This window comes from Oncorhynchus nerka, linkage group LG2, assembly GCF_034236695.1.
Source record: "Oncorhynchus nerka isolate Pitt River linkage group LG2, Oner_Uvic_2.0, whole genome shotgun sequence".
In the NCBI taxonomy this organism is placed as follows: domain Eukaryota; kingdom Metazoa; phylum Chordata; class Actinopteri; order Salmoniformes; family Salmonidae; genus Oncorhynchus; species Oncorhynchus nerka.
In genome coordinates, this window is record NC_088397.1 from 100,217,358 (window position 1) to 100,241,838 (window position 24,481).

Genomic DNA, 24,481 nt, shown 5'->3' on the forward strand with positions numbered 1-24,481 from the left:
GGGTCTGAATTAATAACTGCTATAGTCTACCACCATCTGAATGGTTATGGGTCTGAGTTAATAACTGCTATAGTCTACCACCATCTGAATGGTTATGGGTCTGAATTAATAACTGATATAGTCTACCACCATCTGAATGGTTATGGGTCTGAATGGTTATGGGTCTGAATGGTTATGGGTCTGAATTAATAACTGCTATAGTCTACCACCATCACTCTTCTTTCAAACTCCCCCTGAGTTCTATTGGCTGCTGTGTTTCACATTCAAGAGCTTGCGTCCCTCTTTGAAAAGTCTATTGGTAACAAATGCTAAAAGTACCACCTCAGCCAGGGATTCTAGTCCAGCTTCTCCTGCATGGGAGAGGCCAGCGGGGCACAGGTGCTTGGGTATTGGGCAAGAGACAGGGGTTATAAGTTAGAAGCTTATTATCCATAATCCATCATTAATTAGCTAAATTCAAGGATACCTGCTGCTCTCTCTCTCTACTGCACCTGCTGTCTCCGACCTGCTGTTTCAGATTCTCTCTCTCTCTCTGTCTCTGTGTCTCTCTCTCTCTCTGTCTCTCTCTCTCTCTCTCTCTCTCTCTCTCTCTCTCTCTCTCTCTCTCTCTCTCTCTCTGTCTCTGTCTCTTTCTCTCTCTCTCTCTCTCTCTCTCTCTCTCTCTCTCTCTCTCTCTCTCTCTCTCTCTCTCTCTCTCTCTCTCTCTCTCTCTCTCTCTCTCTCTCTGTCTCTCTCTCTCTCTCTCTCTCTCTCTCTGTCTCTCTCTCTCTCTCTCTCTCTCTCTCTCTCTCTCTCTCTCTCTCTCTGTCTCTCTCTCTCTCTCTCTCTCTCTCTCTCTCTCTCTCTCTCTCTCTCTCTCTCTCTCTCTCTGTCTCTCTCTCTCTCTCTCTCTCTCTCTCTCTCTCTCTCTCTCTCTCTGTCTCTCTCTCTCTCTGTCTCTCTCTCTCTCTCTCTCTCTCTCTCTCTCTGTCTCTCTCTGTCTCTCTCTCTCTCTCTCTCTCTCTCTCTCTCTCTCTCTCTGTCTCTCTGTCTCTCTCTCTCTCTCTCTCAATTCAATTCAATTCAAGGGCTTTATTGGCATGGGAAACGTGTTAACATTGCCAAAGCAAGTGAGGTAGACAACATACAAAGTGAATATATATAAAGTGAAAAACAACAAAAATTAACAGTAAACATTACACATACAGAAGTCTCTCTCTCTCTCTCCTCTCTCTGTGTCTCTCTCTCTCTCTCTCTCTCTCTCTCTCTCTCTCTCTCTCTCTCTCTCTCTCTCTCTCTCTCTCTCTCTACTGCACCTGCTGTCTCTGACCTGCTGTTTCAGACTCTCTCTATCTCTCTCTCTCTCTCTCTCTCTCTCTCTCTCTACTGCACCTGCTCTCTCTCTCTCTCTCTCTACTGCACCTGCTCTCTCTCTCTCTCTCTCTCTCTCTCTCTCTCTCTCTCTCTCTCTCTCTCTCTCTCTACTGCACCTGCTGTCTCTGACCTGCTGTTTCAGACTCTCTCTATCTCTCTCTCTCTCTCTCTCTCTCTCTCTCTCTCTCTCTCTATCTCTCTATCTCTCTCTCTCTCTCTCTCTCTCTCCTCTCTACTGCACCTGCTGTTTCAGGCTCTCTGTCTCTCTGTCTCTCTCTCTCTCTCTCTCTCTCTCTCTCTCTCTCTCTACTGCACCTGCTGTTTCAGATTCTCTCTCTCTCTCTGTCTCTGTGTCTCTCTCTCTCCTCTCTGTCTCTCTCTCCTCTCTCTCTCTCTCTCTCTCTCTCTCTCTCTCTCTCTCTCTCTCTCTCTCTCTCTCTCTCTCTACTGCACCTGCTGTTTCAGGCTCTCTGTCTCTCTCTCTCTCTCTCTCTCTCTCTCTCTCTCTCTCTCTCTCTCTCTCTCTCTCTCTCTCTCTCTCTCTCTCTCTCTCTCTCTCTCTCTCTCTCTCTCTCTCTCTCTCTCTCTCTCTCTCTACTGCACCTGCTGTCTCGAACTCGGCTATGAAAAGCCAATAGACTTTAATTTACTCCTGAGGTGCTGACCTGTTGCACCCTCTACAATCACTGTGATTATTATTATTTGACCCTGCTGGTCATCTGTGAACATTTGAACATCTTGGCCATGTTCTGTTATAATCTCTACCCGGCACAGCCAGAAGAGGACTGGCCACCCCACATAGCCAGGTTCCTCTCTAGGTTTCTTCCTAGGTTTTGTCCTTCCTAGGGAGTTTTTCCTAGCCACCGTGCTACTACACCTGCATTGCTTGCTGTTTGGGGTTTTAGGCTGTGTTTCTGTTACAGCACTTTGAGACATCAGCTGATGTACGAAGGGATTTATAAATACATGTGATTGATTGTACTGGATTGAATGTATTACCTGTACGAAGTAGTCTAGGACATCTATATTTAGGGCTACAGTAAATGTCAATCTAGAACAGGATTATCTATTTTGGATGGAGTTGATGGAGAGAGAGAAAGACTGCCGATGCAGTCATTTAAAGCAAAAATATTTGAGTGCTCGGCTGTTTTAAATAAAACATTTAAAAAGTTACCATGATGGGATGATGTGAACTGCGTTCTATACTGAGATGGGCTGTCTGTACCCACCCTGAGATGGTCTGTACCCACCCTGAGATGGGCTGTCTGTACTCACCCTGAGATGGGCTGTCTGTACTCACCCTGAGATGGGCTGTCTGTCCCCACCCTGAGATGGGCTGTCTGTCCCCACCCTGAGATGGTCTGTCCCCACCCTGAGATGGGCTGTCTGTACTCACCCTGAGATGGTCTGTCTGTACTCACCCTGAGATGGGCTGTCTGTACTCACCCTGAGATGGGCTGTCTGTACTCACCCTGAGATGGGCTGTCTGTACTCACCCTGAGATGGGCTGTCTGTCCCCACCCTGAGATGGGGTGTCTGTACTCACCCTGAGATGGGCTGTCTGTACTCACCCTGAGATGGGCTGTCTGTACTCACCCTGAGATGGGCTGTCTGTACTCACCCTGAGATGGGCTGTCTGTACTCACCCTGAGATGGGCTGTCTGTACTCACCCTGAGATGGGCTGTCTGTACTCACCCTGAGATGGGCTGTCTGTACTCACCCTGAGATGGGCTGTCTGTACTCACCCTGAGATGGGCTGTCTGTCCCCACCCTGAGATGGTCTGTCCCCACCCTGAGATGGGCTGTCTGTACTCACCCTGAGATGGGCTGTCTGTCCCCATCCTGAGATGGGCTGTCTGTACTCACCCTGAGATGGTCTGTCCCCACCCTGAGATGGGTTGTCTGTACTCACCCTGAGATGGGCTGTCTGTCCCCACCCTGAGATGGGCTGTCTGTACTCACCCTGAGATGGGCTGTCCCCACCCTGAGATGGGCTGTCTGTACCCACCCTGAGATGGGCTGTCCCCACCCTGAGATGGGCTGTCTGTACCCACCCTGAGATGGGCTGTCTGTACCCACCCTGAGATGGGCTGTCTGTACTCACCCTGAGATGGGCTGTCTGTACTCACCCTGAGATGGTCTGTCTGTACTCACCCTGAGATGGGCTGTCTGTACTCACCCTGAGATGGGCTGTCTGTACTCACCCTGAGATGGTCTGTCTGTCCCCACCCTGAGATGGGCTGTCTGTACTCACCCTGAGAGGGTCTGTACTCACCCTGAGATGGGCTGTCTGTACTCACCCTGAGATGGGCTGTCTGTCCCCACCCTGAGATGGGCTGTCTGTACTCACCCTGAGATGGTCTGTCTGTACTCACCCTGAGATGGGCTGTCTGTACTCACCCTGAGATGGGCTGTCTGTCCCCACCCTGAGATGGACTGTCTGTACCCACAATGAGATGGGCTGTCTGTACCCACCCTGAGATGGGCTGTCTGTACCCACCCTGAGATGGGCTGTCCCCACCCTGAGATGGTCTGTCCCCACCCTGAGATGGGCTGTCTGTACTCACCCTGAGACGGGCTGTCTGTACCCACCCTGAGACGGGCTGTCTGTACCCACCCTGAGATGGGCTGTCCCCACCCTGAGATGGTCTGTCCCCACCCTGAGATGGGCTGTCTGTACTCACCCTGAGATGGTCTGTCTGTACTCACCCTGAGATGGGCTGTCTGTACTCACCCTGAGATGGGCTGTCTGTCCCCACCCTGAGATGGGCTGTCTGTACCCACCCTGAGATGGGCTGTCTGTACTCACCCTGAGATGGGCTGTACTCACCCTGAGATGGGCTGTCTGTACTCACCCTGAGATGGGCTGTCTGTCCCCACCCTGAGATGGGCTGTCTGTACTCACCCTGAGATGGGCTGTCTGTACTCACCCTGGGAGGGGCTGTCTGTCCCCACCCTGAGATGGGCTGTCTGTACCCACCCTGAGATGGGCTGTCTGTACCCACCCTGAGATGGGCTGTCTGTACCCACCCTGAGATGGGCTGTCCCCACCCTGAGATGGGCTGTCTGTACTCACCCTGAGATGGGCTGTCTGTACTCACCCTGAGATGGGCTGTACTCACCCTGAGATGGGCTGTCTGTCCCCACCCTGAGATGGGCTGTCTGTACTCACCCTGAGATGGTCTGTCTGTACTCACCCTGAGATGGGCTGTCTGTACTCACCCTGAGATGGTCTGTACTCACCCTGAGATGGGCTGTCTGTACTCACCCTGAGATGGGCTGTCTGTCCCCACCCTGAGATGGGCTGTCTGTCCCCACCCCGAGATGGGCTGTCTGTACTCACCCTGAGATGGGCTGTCTGTACTCACCCTGAGATGGTCTGTCTGTACTCACCCTGAGATGGGCTGTCTGTACTCACCCTAAGATGGGCTGTCTGTACTCACCCTGAGATGGGCTGTCTGTACTCACCCTGAGATGGTCTGTCTGTACTCACCCTGAGATGGGCTGTCTGTACTCACCCTGAGATGGGCTGTCTGTACTCACCGTGAGATGGGCTGTCTGTACCCACCCTGAGATGGGCTGTCTGTACTCACCCTGAGATGGGCTGTCTGTACTCACCCTGAGATGGGCTGTCTGTACCCACCCTGAGATGGGCTGTCCCCACCATGAGATGGGCTGTCTGTACTCACCCTGAGATGGGCTGTCTGTACTCACCCTGAGATGGTCTGTCTGTACTCACCCTGAGATGGGCTGTCTGTACTCACCCTGAGATGGGCTGTCTGTACTCACCCTGAGATGGGCTGTCTGTACTCACCCTGAGATGGGCTATACTCACCCTGAGATGGGCTGTCTCTACTCACCCTGAGATGGGCTGTCTGTACTCACCCTGAGATGGGCTGTCTGTACTCACCCTGAGATGGTCTGTCTGTACTCACCCTGAGATGGGCTGTCCCCACCCTGAGATGTGCTGTCTGTACTCACCCTGAACTTTGATGATTCATCATGCAGAGGCCGCATATAATTTAAGTTACATTTCAAACCACACTGTTCATATAAGTAATTTACCAGTTTCTCACAGTTATTTATCCCAGGATAAGCGAGTGGTTTTGGGCGGTAAATCTCAGTAACCGGGTTCCCGCCATTCAACCCTAGTGTGTGTCTGTGTGTGTGTTTTGGAAGTATAAGATACATTTCCTTTGTAACTATTTAAGTTCTCATCTCCTCTTCCTCTCCTCTTCCTCTCCTCTTGTCGCATCTCCTCTTCATCTCCTCTTCCTCTCCTCTTGTCTCATCTCCTCTTCATCTCCCCTCCCCTCCTCTCGTCTCATCTACTCTTCATCTCCCCTCCCCTCCCCTCCTCTTCATCTCCCCTCCCCTCTTCTCATCTCCTCTTCATCTTCCCTCCTCTCGTCTCGTCTACTCTTCATCTCCCCTCCTCTCATCTCATCTCCCCGCCTCTCCTCTTCATCTCCCCTCTTCTCTCATCTCCTCTTCATCTCCCCTCCTCTCCCCTCCTCTTCATCTCCCCTCCTCTCCCCTCCTCTTCATCTCCCCTCCTCTCATCTACTCTTCCTCTCCCCTCCTCTCATCTCATCTCCTCTCCCTCCTTACTTCTCTTCTCTCCACCACAGGGTGAGGTTCCTGGTGCTGGTAGTGTTGACCCAAGCAGCAGTCATGACAGTGACTCTGATAGACCGGGGAACCTCTACCAGATCCCCAGCATATCCCGACACACCCAGTCCTCCAGCCCGGCCTACGAATGCATGGACCGTGCCTACAAGGTCTGTTACCACACCACCTAGCCAGATCAGCCAGCCTACTGGTGTAGGGTTAGAAGTAGGGGTCTGGGTTAGGGGAAAGGGTTGGGGTCTGGGTTAGGGAGAGGGTTAGAGGTAGGGGTCTGGGTTAGGGGAGAGGGTTGGGGTCTGGGTTAGGGGAATGGGTTGGGGTCTGGGTTAGGGGAGAGGGTTGGGGTCTGGGTTAGGGGAAAGGGGTGGGGTCTGGGTTAGGGAGAGAGTCAGAGGTTAGGGTCTGGGTTAGGGGAAAGGGTTGGGGTCTGGGTTAGGGGGAAAGGGGTGGGGTCTGGGTTAGGGGAAAGGGTTGGGGTCTGGGTTAGGGGAGAGGGTTAGAGTTTGGTGTCTGGGTTAGGGAGAGAGTCAGAGGTTAGGATCTGGGTTAGGGAGAGGGTTGGGGTCTGGGTTAGGGGAGAGGGTTAGAGGTTAGGGTCTGGGTTAGGGGAGAGGGTTAGAGGTTAGGGTCTGGGTTAGGGGAGAGAGTCAGAGGTTAGGGTCTGGGTTAGGGAGAGGGTTGGGGTCTGGGTTAGGGGAGAGGGTTGGGGTCTGGGTTAGGGGAGAGGGTTAGAGGTTAGGGTCTGGGTTAGGGAGAGTGTCAGAGGTTAGGGTCTGGGTTAGGGAGAGAGTCAGAGGTTGGGGTCTGGGTTAGGGAGAGGGTTAGAGGTTAGGGTCTGGGTTAGGGAGAGGGTTAGAGGTTAGGGTCTGGGTTAGGGAGAGGGTTAGAGGTTAGGGTCTGGGTTAGGGGAAAGGGTTGGGGTCTGGGTTAGGGAGAGGGTTAGAGGTTAGGGTCTGGGTTAGGGGAGAGGGTTAGAGGTTAGGGTCTGGGTTAGGGAGAGGGTTAGAGGTTAGGGTCTGGGTTAGGGAGAGGGTTAGAGGTTAGGGTCTGGGTTAGGGGAGAGGGTTGGGGTCTGGGTTAGGGGAGAGGGTTAGAGGTTAGGGTCTGGGTTAGGGAGAGGGTTAGAGGTTAGGGTCTGGGTTAGGGAGAGGGTTAGAGGTTAGGGAGAGGGTTAGAGGTTAGGGTCTGGGTTAGGGAGAGGGTTAGAGGTTAGGGTCTGGGTTAGGGGAGAGGGTTGGGGTCTGGGTTAGGGGAGAGGGTTAGAGGTTAGGGTCTGGGTTAGGGGAGAGGGTTAGAGGTTAGGGTCTGGGTTAGGGGTTAGGGTCTGGGTTAGGGGAGAGGGTTAGAGGTTAGGGTCTGGGTTAGGGGAGAGGGTTAGAGGTTAGGGTCTGGGTTAGGGGAGAGGGTTGGGGTCTGGGTTAGGGGAGAGGGTTAGAGGTTAGGGTCTGGGTTAGGGGAGAGGGTTAGAGGTTAGGGTCTGGGTTAGGGGAGAGGGTTAGAGGTTAGGGGAGAGGGTTAGATGTTGAATCCCCGGCTGGCAAATTCGTTACCAGATGGGGAGACCGGCATGCAGCTTTAGTCTTTATGAGCCTGCAAATTGGGTTCTTTTTCCACCACTAGTCCACATCACACCACGACAGACCAGCACTGCTCTGTTCACACACACACACACACACACACACACACACACACACACACACACACACACACACACACACACACACACACACACACACACACACATACACACACACAAACAGACACACACACGTACACACAAACACACACGCACACACAAACAGACACACACACGTACACACAAACACACACGTACACGCAAACATGTACACACATATCACTCGCTCTCTGTTGTCTCCTGGTGTCATTTAGTGGTGACCGAAGTGTGTATGTGTGTGTGTGTGTGTGTGTGTGTGTGTGTGTGTGTGTGTGTGTGTGTGTGTGTGAACAGAGCAGTGCTGGTCTGTCGTGGTGTGATGTGGACTAGTGGTGGAAAAAGAACCCAATTATCATATTTATTTTATTTATTTATTTATTACTTTACCCCTTTTTTCTCCCCAATTTCGTGGTATCCAATTGGTAGTTACAGTTACATGCGTCCTCCGATACACAACCCAACCAAGCCGCACTGATTCTTAACACAACGCACATCCAACCCGGAAGCCAGCCGCACCAATGTGTCGGAGGAAACACTGTGCACCTGGCAAACCGCCACAGGAGTCGCTAGTGCGCGATGAGACAAGGACATCCCTGCCGACCAAACCCTCCCCTAACTTGGACGGCGCTGGGCCAATTGTGCGCCGCCCCATTGGCTTCCCGGTCGCGGCCGGCTGCTACAGAGCCTGTACTCGAACTCTAGAATCTCTAGTGGCTCAGCTTTAGACCCCTGAGCCACTCGGGAGGCCCCCAAATTGTCATGTTTGAGTAAAAGTTACCTTGATAGAAAATGACTCAAGTGAAAGTCACCCAGCAAAATGCTACTTGAGTAAAAGTCCAAAAGTATTTGGTTTTAAATATACTTAAAGTATCAAAAGTAAATGTAATTACTAAAATATACTTAAAGTATCAAAAGTAAATGTAATTACTAAAATATACTTAAAGTATCAAAAGTACAAGTATCAATCATTTGTAATTCCTTATTTTAAGCAAACCAGACGGCACCATTTCATGCGTTTTTATTCACACTCCAACACTCAGACATCCTCTACAAACGAAGCGGTAGGGATGACTAGGGATGTTCTCTTGATTAGTGCGTGAATTGCACAATTTTCCTGTCCTGCTAAGCATTCAAAATGTAGCAAGTACTTCTGGGTGTCATGGGAAAAGTATGGTATTTTCATAAGGAATGTAGTGAAGTAAAAGTTGTCAAATATATAAATAGTAAAGTAGAGTACAGATACCCCCAAAAACTACTTAAGTAGTACTTTAAATTACTAGTCCAACACTCTAACCACTAGGCTACCTGCCGCCCCTCCACTCTAACCACTAGGCTACCTGCCACCTCTACACTCTAACCACTAGGCTACCTGCCGCCCCTACACTCTAACCACTAGGCTACCTGCCGCCTCTACACTCTAACCACTAGACTACCTGCCACCCCTACACTCTAACCACTACGATATCTGCCACCTCTACACTCTAACCACTAGGCTACTTGTCGCCTCTACACTCTAACCACTAGGCTACCTGCCTCCTCTACACTCTAACCACTAGGCTACCTGCCGCCCCTACACTCTAACCACTAGGCTACCTGCCGCCCCTACACTCTAACCACTAGGCTACCTGCCGCCCCTACACTCTAACCACTAGGCTACCTGCCGCCCCTACACTCTAACCACTAGGCTACCCTGCCACCTCTACACTCTAACAACTAGGCTACCTGCCGCCCCTACACTCTAACCACTAGGCTACCTGCCGCCTCTACACTCTAACCACTAGACTACCTGCCGCCCCTACACTCTAACCACTAGGCTACCTGCCGCCCCTACACTCTAACCACTAGGCTACCTGCCGCCCCTACACTCTAACCACTAGGCTACCTGCCGCCCCTACACTCTAACCACTAGGCTACCCTGCCACCTCTACACTCTAACCACTAGACTACCTGCCGCCCCTACACTCTAACCACTAGGCTACCTGCCGCCTCTACACTCTAACCACTAGACTACCTGCCGCCCCTACACTCTAACCACTAGGCTACCTGCCGCCCCTACACTCTAACCAGTATATGAGTTGTTATATGAGTATATGAGTTGTTATATGAGTATATGAGTTGTTATATGAGTATATGAGTTGTTATATGAGTATATGAGTTGTTATATGAGTATATGAGTATATGAGTTGTGTTGTGATATGAGTTGTGATATGAGTTGTTATATGAGTTGTTATATGAGTATATGAGGCTTGTTGTGATATGAGTTGTTATATGAGTTGTTATATGAGTATATGAGGCTTGTTGTGATATGAGTTGTGATATGAGTTGTGATATGCGTCTTGGAAACCGGCCAATAGTATTATCTGAATGGTATAATGTTGTTGTTTGCAGGCATCTGTCAGCAGTGTGTTCTCTGGCTGTTCCAAGGGAGAGGTCTATGATGTCCCCAGCCTTGTCAGACGAGCCTCTCTATTCCCTGTGAGTCTTTACCTCCTCTCCTCTCCTCTCCTCTCCTCTCCTCTCCTCTCCTCTCCTCTCCTCTCCTCTCTTCTCTTCTCTTCTCTTCTCCTCTCCTCTCCTTTCTCTTGGCTCTACTTGACTGTATGTATCTGTTTCCATGCTTGGTGGCTTGTTACAAGTGTTGACCAACAGATGATGTACATTACCTGTATGAAGACATTGCGATGTGGTTTCTAACAGACCACTGTGTGAATGATTGACAGGCTTCCACAACACCGCGACATTTGACCCAGAGGGCGTCGTTGATGGAAACCTCTGATCTGGAGAGACAGTTTGACACCCGGAGCAGTAGGAGGCGCTGCAGCCCCAGTCCCAGCCTGGACTATGTATGTTAAAAATAGCTAGCAATGCTAATGTTAGTTAGGTAAAATAAAAAACGAGGCTGTCCCCTCGAGCTCACTAGCCTCGTAATTATCAGACTGATCTCGTAAGCTTCCGTTCTGTTTCGCCACAGTAATCAGACTGGTAATTACGAGGCTACAATCTTACTGCATCTAAAGTCAATCTAGCGACATCTCAATGAACACAAAAGGTTTTCCTACCGATCATTTGTGTTCATTTGAAATGTCATTGTGTTTTCAAGCCACTGTAATGCACTTTTGATTAAATATTCATTAGCACCTATTGGCAATGCAATGTTCATTCGGGCATCAAGAGAACCTTCGTCAAGAGAACCTTCGTCAAGAGAACCTTCGTCAAGAGAACCTTCGTCAAGAGAACCTTCAAAAAACATGCTACCCATGAACATCTGCACTGGGAGACAAATCAACTCCCAATAAATGGACCTGAATGACACGTGTACTTCCTGGTCGTCAAGAGAACCTGACACGTGTACTTCCTGGTCTCTTTTATGATGTAATCTCGGGTTTTTCCTCTTTAGTGTTCTAGTTACTGTACAGGGTTACACACTGTAACATCGTGATCTATACTCACCTTTCACTTACTGTCCCCCCCCCCTCACCAGGTGTATGCTGCTCCTCCCACGGTGGTCCCAGACCCCAGCTATGACATCCCTATCCCCTCCTCCGTCCCCCCCTCCATCCCTCCGGCCTCAGTCATCCAGCAGAGGCTAGTGGCCGGAGGCTACAATACCTCACCCAGCCCCCAGAGACAGCCTAGCAGTTACAGCACCCTTCCCAAACCCCGCAAGTCAGACTGGATCTATGATGTACCCAGCTCTCCTGAGAAACCTGGTGGTGAGCCTGGGTACTACACCATTCTGCCATCTGGTGGCCAACCTGGATATTACACACACCTGCCATTTGGTGGCCAGCCTGGGTACTACACCACCCTGCCCTCCAAGGCCCTGAGCTCTGACAGGCAGCTCCACGACACTCTGACAGACCGTAACTGCTCTGCTCAGTCCTTCTATGACATCCCCAAACCTAGATCCCCTCCCCAGGGGTCCAAGGACCCCCCCAACCCCCCCAGGGTCCTCCCCAGGCCTCCTCTCTACGACAGACCCCCAGGGCAGATGCAGATGGACAAGGAGCACTGTGTGTACGCTGTCCCCCCTCGGGAGCAGCTCTCAGTCTTCGTCCCCCACAGAGGACACCATGTCCCGTTGGAGTGTCGGGGGGACTCTGGTCCTACCTACGACCACCCCAACCCCCAGGGCAGGCTGCAGAGGGGCCGTCTGGGGCTAGTGGCTGGTGCTCTGGGAGCCAGGCCTGGTAGGGGAGACACTCTGTTACAGGAAGAGGATGAAGAGAGCGGTAGAACGACAAAGTCAACATCAGACAAACAGAGGATCAGCACAGCCTCCACGTCCTCCACCTCCTCCTCTTGCGACTCCCTGGCGCTGTGCTCCTCTTCCTCCCCGGAGCCGCAGCAGGAGGTGTGTCTGAGCCAGGAGGAGGCGTGTCGCAGGCTGCTCATCCTACAGCAGGAGGTGTGCAGGGAGGTGCCGCGACTCATGGAATTCGTCTCCTCTAGCTGGAGGAGCAGGGATCACCTGGAAAAGCACCTCACGGAGATCAGGTTTGTGGAGATCAGTAATGATTATTTTTATTATTCTGACCAGTGAACATAACAGTGCCTTAATTAAGGAACCACTTTCTGTACACTTTGTGTTCACTGTGGTATATAATCCAGGTTCCTCTACTGAACGGTCTGAAACGTGCTGTATGAAAGTGAACAGTTAGTTGAACATTCACAAGCCATCTATTTGGGACTACCGATATCAAATTAAACCAAACTTTATTTGTCCAATGGGCCGAATACAACAAGCGTAGACCTTACAGCGAAATGCTTACATACAAGCCCTTAACCAACAGTGCAGTTCAAGAAAGAGTTTAGAAAATATTTACCAAATAAACAAAAGTTTTTAAAAAATAAAAAAATAATAAAAAGTAACATAATAAAATAACAATAACGAGGCTATATACAGGGGGTACCGGTACCGAGTCAGTATGGAGGCTATATACTGGGGGTACCGGTACAGAGTCAGATGTGGAGGCTATATACAGGGGGTACTTGGGTACAGAGTCAATGTGGAGGCTATATCCAAAACAGGGGGTACCGGTACAGAGTCAATGTGGAGGCTATATGCCCAGGGGGTACCGCGTACAGAGTCAATGTGGAGGCTATATACAGTTGGGGTACCGGTACAGAGTCAATGTGGAGGCTATATACAGGGGGTACCAGTACAGAGTCAATGTGGAGGCTATATACAGGGGGTACCGGTACAGAGTCAATGTGGAGACTATATACAGGGGGTGTACAGAGTCAATGTGGAGACTATAGACCGGTACAGAGTCAATGTGGAGACTATATACAGGGGGACCGGTACCGAGTCAATGTGGAGGCTATATACAGGGGGCACCGTACCGAGTCAATGTGGAGGCTATATACAGGGGGTACCGGTACCGAGTCAATGTGGAGGCTATATACAGGGGGTACCGGTACCGAGTCAATGTGGAGGCTATACAGGGGGACCGGTACCGAGTCAATGTGGAGGCTATATACAGGGGGTACCATTATATACCCAGTCAATGTGGAGACTATATACAGGGGTATTGGCATTATATACAGAGTCAATGTGGAGACTATATACAGGGGGATATACCCAGTCAGTATGGAGGCTATATACTGGGGGTACAGGTACCGAGTCAATGTGGAGGCTATATACAGGGGGTACCGGTACCGAGTCAATGTGGAGGCTATATACATACCGGTACCGAGTCAATGTGGAGGCTATATACTGGGGGTACCGGTACAGAGTCAATGTGGAGGCTATATACAGGGGGTACCGGTACCGAGTCAGTATGGAGGCTATATACTGGGGGTACTGGTACCGAGTCAGTATGCGGGGGTACAGGATAGTTGAGGTCATTTGTACAGGTAGATGGAGGGGTGAAGTGACTATGCATAGATAATAAAACAGCGAGTAGCAGCAGTGTAAAAAACAAATGGGGGGGGGGGGGTCAATGTAAATAGTCTGGTGGCCATTTGACTAATTGTTCAGCAGTCTTATGGCTTGGAGGTAGACGCTGTTAAGGAAGCTTTTTGGACCTAGACTTGGAGCTTCGATACCGCTGACCGTGCAGAGGAAACAGTCTATGACTTGGGTGACTAGAGTCTCTGACAATTGTATGGTCTTTTCTCTGACACCGCCTATATCATATCCAAAACAAGCGTTTACCACTAATTCTTCCCAACTACCACCACCAGGTCTGCAGCAGAGGGTGTGGCGGGGTCGGTGATCTCCTTTCTGACCTTTGCCCTGGATGTGAAAGGTAACGCCCGGCGCCTGACCGACTCCAACCTGCAGGCGCGTCTCCAGCGCCAGCTCTCCGTGTTGGAGGACTCCGGCCTCATCTTGCAGCAGGCCGTCAGCTCCCTGGGCGTCGCCGGCTGGCCCCTCCATTTGCTGGCCCAGGATCCCGCCCAGAACCACACCCCGGACCAGCTAGACAGCCTCGTCAGGGTAACCAGGACCATCCCTGAAGATGTCAAGAGAATGGTATCCATCGTCAATGCCAACGCCAAGCTGCTGTTCCGGCCCAGTACCAGTACCACCAATAATACCAGTATCTCTACCAGTCAGTTTATGAAGAAGAGAACAGAGCAGGGAGAAGACTCAGGAAAAGATCATCATGACAATGTCCAGATACAGGTTAGTTATTGGACCATTATATACCCAGATACAGGTTAGTTATTGGACCATTATATACCCAGCTACAGGTTAGTCATTGGACCATTATATACCCAGATACAGGTTAGTCATTGGACCATTATATACCCAGCTACAGGTTAGTCATTGGACCATTATATACCCAGCTACAGGTTAGTCATTGGACCATTATATACCCAGCTACAGGTTAGTTATTGGTTATCTGCACCATTATATACCCAGCTACAGGTTAGTTATTGGTTATCTGCACCATTATATACCCAGATACAGGTTAGTCATTGGACCATTATATACCCAGCTACAGGTTAGTCATTGGACCATTATATACCCAGCTACAGGGTAGTTATTGGTTATCTGCACCATTATATACCCAGCTACAGGTTAGTCATTGGTTATCTGCACCATTATATACCCAGCTACAGGTTAGTTATTGGACCATTATATACCCAGCTTCAGGTTAGTCATTGGACCATTATATACCCAGATACAGGTTAGTCATTGGACCATTATATACCCAGATACAGGTTAGTCATTGGACCATTATATACCCAGCTACAGGGTAGTCATTGGACCATTATATACCCAGATACAGGTTAGTCATTGGACCATTATATACCCAGATACAGGTTAGTCATTGGTTATCTGCACCATTATATACCCAGCTACAGGTTAGTCATTGGACCATTATATACCCAGCTACAGGTTAGTCATTGGACCATTATATACCCAGCTACAGGTTAGTCATTGGTTATCTGCACCATTATATACCCAGCTACCGGTTAGTCATTGGTTATCTGCACCATTATATACCCAGCTACAGGTTAGTCATTGGTTATCTGCACCACTATATACCCAGCTACAGGTTAGTCATTGGTTATCTGCACCATTATATACCCAGCTACAGGTTAGTCATTGGTTATCTGCACCACTATATACCCAGCTACAGGTTAGTCATTGGTTATCTGCACCATTATATACTCAGCTACAGGTTAGTCATTGGTTATCTGCACCATTATATACCCAGCTACAGGTTAGTCATTGGTTATCTGCACCATTATATACCCAGCTACAGGTTAGTCATTGGTTATCTGCACCATTATATACCCAGCTACAGGTTAGTCATTGGACCATTATATACCCAGCTACAGGTTCGTCATTGGTTATCTGCACCATTATATACCCAGCTACAGGTTAGTCATTGGTTATCTGCCCCACTATATACCGAGCTACAGGTTAGTCATTGGTTATCTGCCCCACTATATACCGAGCTACAGGTTAGTCATTGGTTATCTGCCCCACTATATACCCAGCTACAGGTTAGTCATTGGTTATCTGCACCATTACATACCCAGCTACAGGTTAGTCATTGGTTATCTGCACCATTATATACCCAGCTACAGGTTAGTCATTGGACCATTATATACCCAGATACAGGTTAGTCATTGGACCATTATATACCCAGCTACAGGTTAGTCACTAGACCATTATATACCCAGCTACAGGTTAGTCATTGGACCATTATATACCCAGCTACAGGTTAGTCATTGGACCATTATATACCCAGATACAGGTTAGTCATTGGACCATTATATACCCAGCTACAGGTTAGTTATTGGACCATTATATACCCAGCTACAGGTTAGTCATTGGACCATTATATACCCAGCTACAGGTTAGTCATTGGACCATTATATACCCAGCTTCAGGTTAGTCATTGGACCATTATATACCCAGCTACAGGTTAGTCATTGGACCATTATATACCCAGCTACAGGTTAGTCATTGGACCATTATATACCCAGCTACAGGTTAGTCATTGGACCATTATATACCCAGCTACAGGGTAGTCATTGGACCATTATATACCCAGCTACAGGGTAGTCATTGGTTATCTGCACCATATCTGCACCCAGCTACAGGTTAGTCATTGGTTATCTGCACCATATCTGCACCCAGCTACAGGTTAGTCATTGGTTATCTGCACCATATCTGCACCCAGCTACAGGTTAGTCATTGGTTATCTGCACCATATCTGCACCCAGCTACAGGTTAGTCATTGGTTATCTGCACCATATCTGCACCCAGCTACAGGTTAGTCATTGGACCATTATATACCCAGCTACAGGTTAGTCATTGGTTATCTGCACCATTATATACCCAGCTACAGGTTAGTCACTGGTTATCTGCACCATTATATACCCAGCTACAGGTTAGTCATTGGAGCATTATATACCCAGCTACAGGGTAGTCATTGGACCATTATATACCCAGCTACAGGGTAGTCATTGGACCATTATATACCCAGCTACAGGTTAGTCATTGGAGCATTATATACCCAGCTACAGGTTAGTCATTGGACCATTATATACCCAGCTACAGGGTAGTCATTGGTTATCTGCACCATATCTGCACCCAGCTACAGGTTAGTCATTGGTTATCTGCACCATATCTGCACCCAGCTACAGGTTAGTCATTGGTTATCTGCACCATTATATACCCAGCTACAGGTTAGTCATTGGTTATCTGCACCATTATATACCCAGCTACAGGTTAGTCATTGGTTATCTGCACCATTATATACCCAGCTACAGGTTAGTCATTGGTTATCTGCACCACTATATACCCAGCTACAGGTTAGTCATTGGTTATCTGCACCATTATATACCCAGCTACAGGTTAGTCATTGGTTATCTGCACCACTATATACCCAGCTACAGGTTAGTCATTGGTTATCTGCACCATTATATACCCAGCTACAGGTTAGTCATTGGTTATCTGCACCACTATATACCCAGCTACAGGTTAGTCATTGGTTATCTGCACCATTATATACCCAGCTACAGGTTAGTCATTGGTTATCTGCACCATTATATACCCAGCTACAGGTTAGTCATTGGTTATCTGCACCATTATATACCCAGCTACAGGTTAGTCATTGGTTATCTGCACCATTATATACCCAGCTACAGGTTAGTCATTGGACCATTATATACCCAGCTACAGGTTAGTCATTGGACCATTATATTCCCAGATACAGGTTAGTCATTGGACCATTATATACCCAGCTACAGGTTAGTCATTGGACCATTATATACCCAGCTACAGGTTAGTCATTGGACCATTATATACCCAGCTACAGGTTACTCATTGGACCATTATATACCCAGCTACAGGTTAGTCATTGGACCATTATATACCCAGCTACAGGTTAGTCATTGGACCATTATATACCCAGCTACAGGTTAGTCATTGGACCATTATATACCCAGCTACAGGTTAGTTATTGGTTATCTGCACCATTATATACCCAGCTTCAGGTTAGTCATTGGACCATTATATACCCAGATACAGGTTAGTCATTGGACCATTATATACCCAGCTTCAGGTTAGTCATTGGACCATTATATACCCAGCTACAGGTTAGTCATTGGACCATTATATACCCAGCTACAGGTTAGTCATTGGACCATTATATACCCAGCTACAGGTTAGTCATTGGACCATTATATACCCAGCTACAGGTTAGTCATTGGACCATTATATACCCAGCTACAGGGTAGTCATTGGTTATCTGCACCATATCTGCACCCAGCTACAGGTTAGTCATTGGTTATCTGCACCATATCTGCACCCAGCTACAGGTTAGTCATTGGTTATCTGCACCATATCTGCACCCAGCTACAGGTTAGTCATTGGTTATCTGCACCATATTTGCACCCAGCTACAGGTTAGTCATTGGTTATCTGCACCATTATATACCCAGCTACAGGTTAGTCACTGGTTATCTGCACCATTATATACCCAGCTACAGGTTAGTCATTGGTTATCTGCACCATTATATACCCAGCTACAGGTTAGTCATTGGTTATCTGCACCATTATATACCCAGCTACAGGTTAGTCATTGGTTATCTGCACCATATCTGCACCCAGCTACAGGTTAGTCATTGGTTATCTGCACCATTATATACCCAGCTACAGGTTAGTCATTGGACCATTATATACCCAGCTACAGGTTAGTCATTGGACCATTATATACCCAGCTACAGGTTAGTCATTGGACCATTATATACCCAGCTACAGGTTAGTCATTGGACCATTATATACCCAGCTACAGGTTAGTCATTGGTTATCTGCACCATTATATACCCAGCTACAGGTTAGTCATTGGTTATCTGCACCATTACATACCCAGCTACAGGTTAGTCATTGGTTATCTGCACCATTATATACCCAGCTACAGGTTAGTCATTGGTTATCTGCCCCACTATATACCCAGCTACAGGTTAGTCATTGGTTATCTGCCCCACTATATACCGAGCTACAGGTTAGTCATTGGACCATTATATACCCAGCTACAGGTTAGTCATTGGACCATTATATACCCAGCTACAGGTTAGTCATTGGACCATTATATACCCAGCTACAGGTTAGTCATTGGTTATCTGCACCATTATATACCCAGCTACAGGTTAGTCATTGGTTATCTGCACCACTATATACCCAGCTACAGGTTAGTCATTGGTTATCTGCACCATTACATACCCAGCTACAGGTTAGTCATTGGTTATCTGCACCATTATATACCCAGCTACAGGTTAGTCATTGGTTATCTGCACCATATCTGCACCCAGCTACAGGTTAGTCATTGGTTATCTGCACCATATCTGCACCCAGCTACAGGTTAGTCATTGGTTATCTGCACCATATTTGCACCCAGCTACAGGTTAGTCATTGGTTATCTGCACCATTATATACCCAGCTACAGGTTAGTCACTGGTTATCTGCACCATTATATACCCAGCTACAGGTTAGTCATTGGTTATCTGCACCATTATATACCCAGCTACAGGTTAGTCATTGGTTATCTGCACCATTATATACCCAGCTACAGGTTAGTCATTGGTTATCTGCACCATATCTGCACCCAGCTACAGGTTAGTCATTGGTTATCTGCAACATTATATACCCAGCTACAGGTTAGTCATTGGACCATTATATACCAAGCTACAGGTTAGTCATTGGACCATTATATACCCAGCTACAGGTTAGTCATTGGACCATTATATACCCAGCTACAGGTTAGTCATTGGACCATTATATACCCAGCTACAGGTTAGTCATTGGTTATCTGCACCATTATATACCCAGCTACAGGTTAGTCATTGGTTATCTGCACCATTATATACCCAGCTACAGGTTAGTCATTGGTTATCTGCACCATTACATACCCAGCTACAGGTTAGTCATTGGTTATCTGCACCATTATATACCCAGCTACAGGTTAGTCATTGGTTATCTGCCCCACTATATACCGAGCTACAGGTTAGTCATTGGACCATTATATACCCAGCTACAGGTTAGTCATTGGACCATTATATACCCAGCTACAGGTTAGTCATTGGACCATTATATACCCAGCTACAGGTTAGTCATTGGTTATCTGCACCATTATATACCCAGCTACAGGTTAGTCATTGGTTATCTGCACCACTATATACCCAGCTACAGGTTAGTCATTGGTTATCTGCACCATTACATACCCAGCTACAGGTTAGTCATTGGTTATCTGCACCATTATATACCCAGCTACAGGTTAGTCATTGGTTATCTGCCCCACTATATACCGAGCTACAGGTTAGTCATTGGTTATCTGCCCCACTATATACCGAGCTACAGGTTAGTCATTGGTTATCTGCACCACTATATACCCAGTTACAGGTTAGTCATTGGACCATTATATACCCAGCTACAGGTTAGTCATTGGACCATTATATACCCAGCTACAGGTTAGTCATTGGACCATTATATACCCAGCTACAGGTTAGTCATTGGACCATTATATACCCAGCTACAGGTTAGTCATTGGTTAGCATTATATACCCAGCTACAGGTTAGTCATTGGACCATTATATACCCAGCTACAGGGTAGTCATTGGTTATCTGCACCATATCTGCACCCAGCTACAGGTTAGTCATTGGTTATCTGCACCATATCTGCACCCAGCTACAGGTTAGTCATTGGTTATCTGCACCATATCTGCACCCAGCTACAGGTTAGTCATTGGTTATCTGCACCATATCTGCACCCAGCTACAGGTTAGTCATTGGTTATCTGCACCATTTATACCCAGCTACAGGTTAGTCATTGGTTATCTGCACCATTATATACCCAGCTACAGGTTAGTCACTGGTTATCTGCACCATTATATACCCAGCTACAGGTTAGTCATTGGTTATCTGCACCATTATATACCCAGCTACAGGTTAGTCATTGGTTATCTGCACCATTATATACCCAGCTACAGGTTAGTCATTGGTTATCTGCACCATATCTGCACCCAGCTACAGGTTAGTCATTGGTTATCTGCAACATTATATACCCAGCTACAGGTTAGTCATTGGACCATTATATACCCAGCTACAGGTTAGTCATTGGACCATTATATACCCAGCTACAGGTTAGTCATTGGACCATTATATACCCAGCTACAGGTTAGTCATTGGACCATTATATACCCAGCTACAGGTTAGTCATTGGTTATCTGCACCATTATATACCCAGCTACAGGTTAGTCATTGGTTATCTGCACCATTACATACCCAGCTACAGGTTAGTCATTGGTTATCTGCACCATTATATACCCAGCTACAGGTTAGTCATTGGTTATCTGCCCCACTATATACCCAGCTACAGGTTAGTCATTGGTTATCTGCCCCACTATATACCGAGCTACAGGTTAGTCATTGGACCATTATATACCCAGCTACAGGTTAGTCATTGGACCATTATATACCCAGCTACAGGTTAGTCATTGGACCATTATATACCCAGCTACAGGTTAGTCATTGGTTATCTGCACCATTATATACCCAGCTACAGGTTAGTCATTGGTTATCTGCACCACTATATACCCAGCTACAGGTTAGTCATTGGTTATCTGCACCATTACATACCCAGCTACAGGTTAGTCATTGGTTATCTGCACCATTATATACCCAGCTACAGGTTAGTCATTGGTTATCTGCACCATATCTGCACCCAGCTACAGGTTAGTCATTGGTTATCTGCACCATATCTGCACCCAGCTACAGGTTAGTCATTGGTTATCTGCACCATATTTGCACCCAGCTACAGGTTAGTCATTGGTTATCTGCACCATTATATACCCAGCTACAGGTTAGTCATTGGTTATCTGCACCATTATATACCCAGCTACAGGTTAGTCATTGGTTATCTGCACCATTATATACCCAGCTACAGGTTAGTCATTGGTTATCTGCACCATTATATACCCAGCTACAGGTTAGTCATTGGTTATCTGCACCATATCTACCCAGCTACAGGTTAGTCATTGGTTATCTGCACCATTATATACCCAGCTACAGGTTAGTCATTGGACCATTATATACCCAGCTACAGGTTAGTCATTGGACCATTATATACCCAGCTACAGGTTAGTCATTGGACCATTATATACCCAGCTACAGGTTAGTCATTGGACCATTATATACCCAGCTACAGGTTAGTCATTGGTTATCTGCACCATTATATACCCAGCTACAGGTTAGTCATTGGTTATCTGCACCATTACATACCCAGCTACAGGTTAGTCATTGGTTATCTGCACCATTACATACCCAGCTACAGGTTAGTCATTGGTTATCTGCACCATTATATACCCAGCTACAGGTTAGTCATTGGTTATCTGCCCCACTATATACCCAGCTACAGGTTAGTCATTGGACCATTATATACCCAGCTACAGGTTAGTCATTGGACCATTATATACCCAGCTACAGGTTAGTCATTGGACCATTATATACCCAGCTACAGGTTAGTCATTGGTTATCTGCACCATTATATACCCAGCTACAGGTTAGTCATTGGTTATCTGCACCACTATATACCCAGCTACAGGTTAGTCATTGGTTATCTGCACCATTACATACCCAGCTACAGGTTAGTCATTGGTTATCTGCACCATTATATACCCAGCTACAGGTTAGTCATTGGTTATCTGCCCCACTATATACCGAGCTACAGGTTAGTCATTGGTTATCTGCCCCACTATATACCCAGCTACAGGTTAGTCATTGGTTATCTGCACCACTATATACCCAGTTACAGGTTAGTCATTGGACCATTATATACCCAGCTACAGGTTAGTCATTGGACCATTATATACCCAGCTACAGGTTAGTCATTGGACCATTATATACCCAGCTACAGGTTAGTCATTGGACCATTATATACCCAGCTACAGGTTAGTCATTGGAGCATTATATACCCAGCTACAGGTTAGTCATTGGACCATTATATACCCAGCTACAGGGTAGTCATTGGTTATCTGCACCATATCTGCACCCAGCTACAGGTTAGTCATTGGTTATCTGCACCATATCTGCACCCAGCTACAGGTTAGTCATTGGTTATCTGCACCATATCTGCACCCAGCTACAGGTTAGTCATTGGTTATCTGCACCATATCTGCACCCAGCTACAGGTTAGTCATTGGTTATCTGCACCATATTTGCACCCAGCTACAGGTTAGTCATTGGTTATCTGCACCATTATATACCCAGCTACAGGTTAGTCACTGGTTATCTGCACCATTATATACCCAGCTACAGGTTAGTCATTGGTTATCTGCACCATTATATACCCAGCTACAGGTTAGTCATTGGTTATCTGCACCATTATATACCCAGCTACAGGTTAGTCATTGGTTATCTGCACCATATCTGCACCCAGCTACAGGTTAGTCATTGGTTATCTGCAACATTATATACCCAGCTACAGGTTAGTCATTGGACCATTATATACCAAGCTACAGGTTAGTCATTGGACCATTATATACCCAGCTACAGGTTAGTCATTGGACCATTATATACCCAGCTACAGGTTAGTCATTGGACCATTATATACCCAGCTACAGGTTAGTCATTGGTTATCTGCACCATTATATACCCAGCTACAGGTTAGTCATTGGTTATCTGCACCATTACATACCCAGCTACAGGTTAGTCATTGGTTATCTGCACCATTATATACCCAGCTACAGGTTAGTCATTGGTTATCTGCCCCACTATATACCCAGCTACAGGTTAGTCATTGGTTATCTGCCCCACTATATACCCAGCTACAGGTTAGTCATTGGACCATTATATACCCAGCTACAGGTTAGTCATTGGACCATTATATACCCAGCTACAGGTTAGTCATTGGACCATTATATACCCAGCTACAGGTTAGTCATTGGTTATCTGCACCATTATATACCCAGCTACAGGTTAGTCATTGGTTATCTGCACCACTATATACCCAGCTACAGGTTAGTCATTGGTTATCTGCTACAGGTTAGTCATTGGTTATCTGCACCATTATATACCCAGCTACAGGTTAGTCATTGGTTATCTGCACCATTATATACCCAGCTACAGGTTAGTCATTGGTTATCTGCACCATATCTGCACCCAGCTACAGGTTAGTCATTGGTTATCTGCACCATATCTGCACCCAGCTACAGGTTAGTCATTGGTTATCTGCACCATATTTGCACCCAGCTACAGGTTAGTCATTGGTTATCTGCACCATTATATACCCAGCTACAGGTTAGTCACTGGTTATCTGCACCATTATATACCCAGCTACAGGTTAGTCATTGGTTATCTGCACCATTATATACCCAGCTACAGGTTAGTCATTGGTTATCTGCACCATTATATACCCAGCTACAGGTTAGTCATTGGTTATCTGCACCATATCTGCACCCAGCTACAGGTTAGTCATTGGTTATCTGCAACATTATATACCCAGCTACAGGTTAGTCATTGGACCATTATATACCCAGCTACAGGTTAGTTGGACCATTATATACCCAGCTACAGGTTAGTCATTGGACCATTATATACCCAGCTACAGGTTAGTCATTGGACCATTATATACCCAGCTACAGGTTAGTCATTGGTTATCTGCACCATTATATACCCAGCTACAGGTTAGTCATTGGTTATCTGCACCATTATATACCCAGCTACAGGTTAGTCATTGGTTATCTGCACCATTATATACCCAGCTACAGGTTAGTCATTGGTTATCTGCCCCACTATATACCCAGCTACAGGTTAGTCATTGGTTATCTGCCCCACTATATACCGAGCTACAGGTT

General features: G+C 47.2%; 1 protein-coding gene across 3 annotated transcripts in view; it reads left to right on the plus strand.

Moving 5' to 3' along the window:
* cass4 (Cas scaffold protein family member 4) overlaps positions 1 to 24,481 on the plus strand; it is a 148,431-nt gene that overhangs the window by 107,462 nt on the left and 16,488 nt on the right. For all 3 annotated transcript variants that reach the window (XM_065004741.1, XM_065004743.1, XM_065004739.1), the window contains 5 exons: positions 5,986 to 6,135; positions 10,047 to 10,133; positions 10,379 to 10,501; positions 11,140 to 12,155; positions 13,848 to 14,292. In XM_065004741.1, the coding sequence (XP_064860813.1) occupies positions 5,986 to 6,135; positions 10,047 to 10,133; positions 10,379 to 10,501; positions 11,140 to 12,155; positions 13,848 to 14,292 (1,821 nt within the window). The remainder of the gene's footprint in view (positions 1 to 5,985; positions 6,136 to 10,046; positions 10,134 to 10,378; positions 10,502 to 11,139; positions 12,156 to 13,847; positions 14,293 to 24,481) is intronic.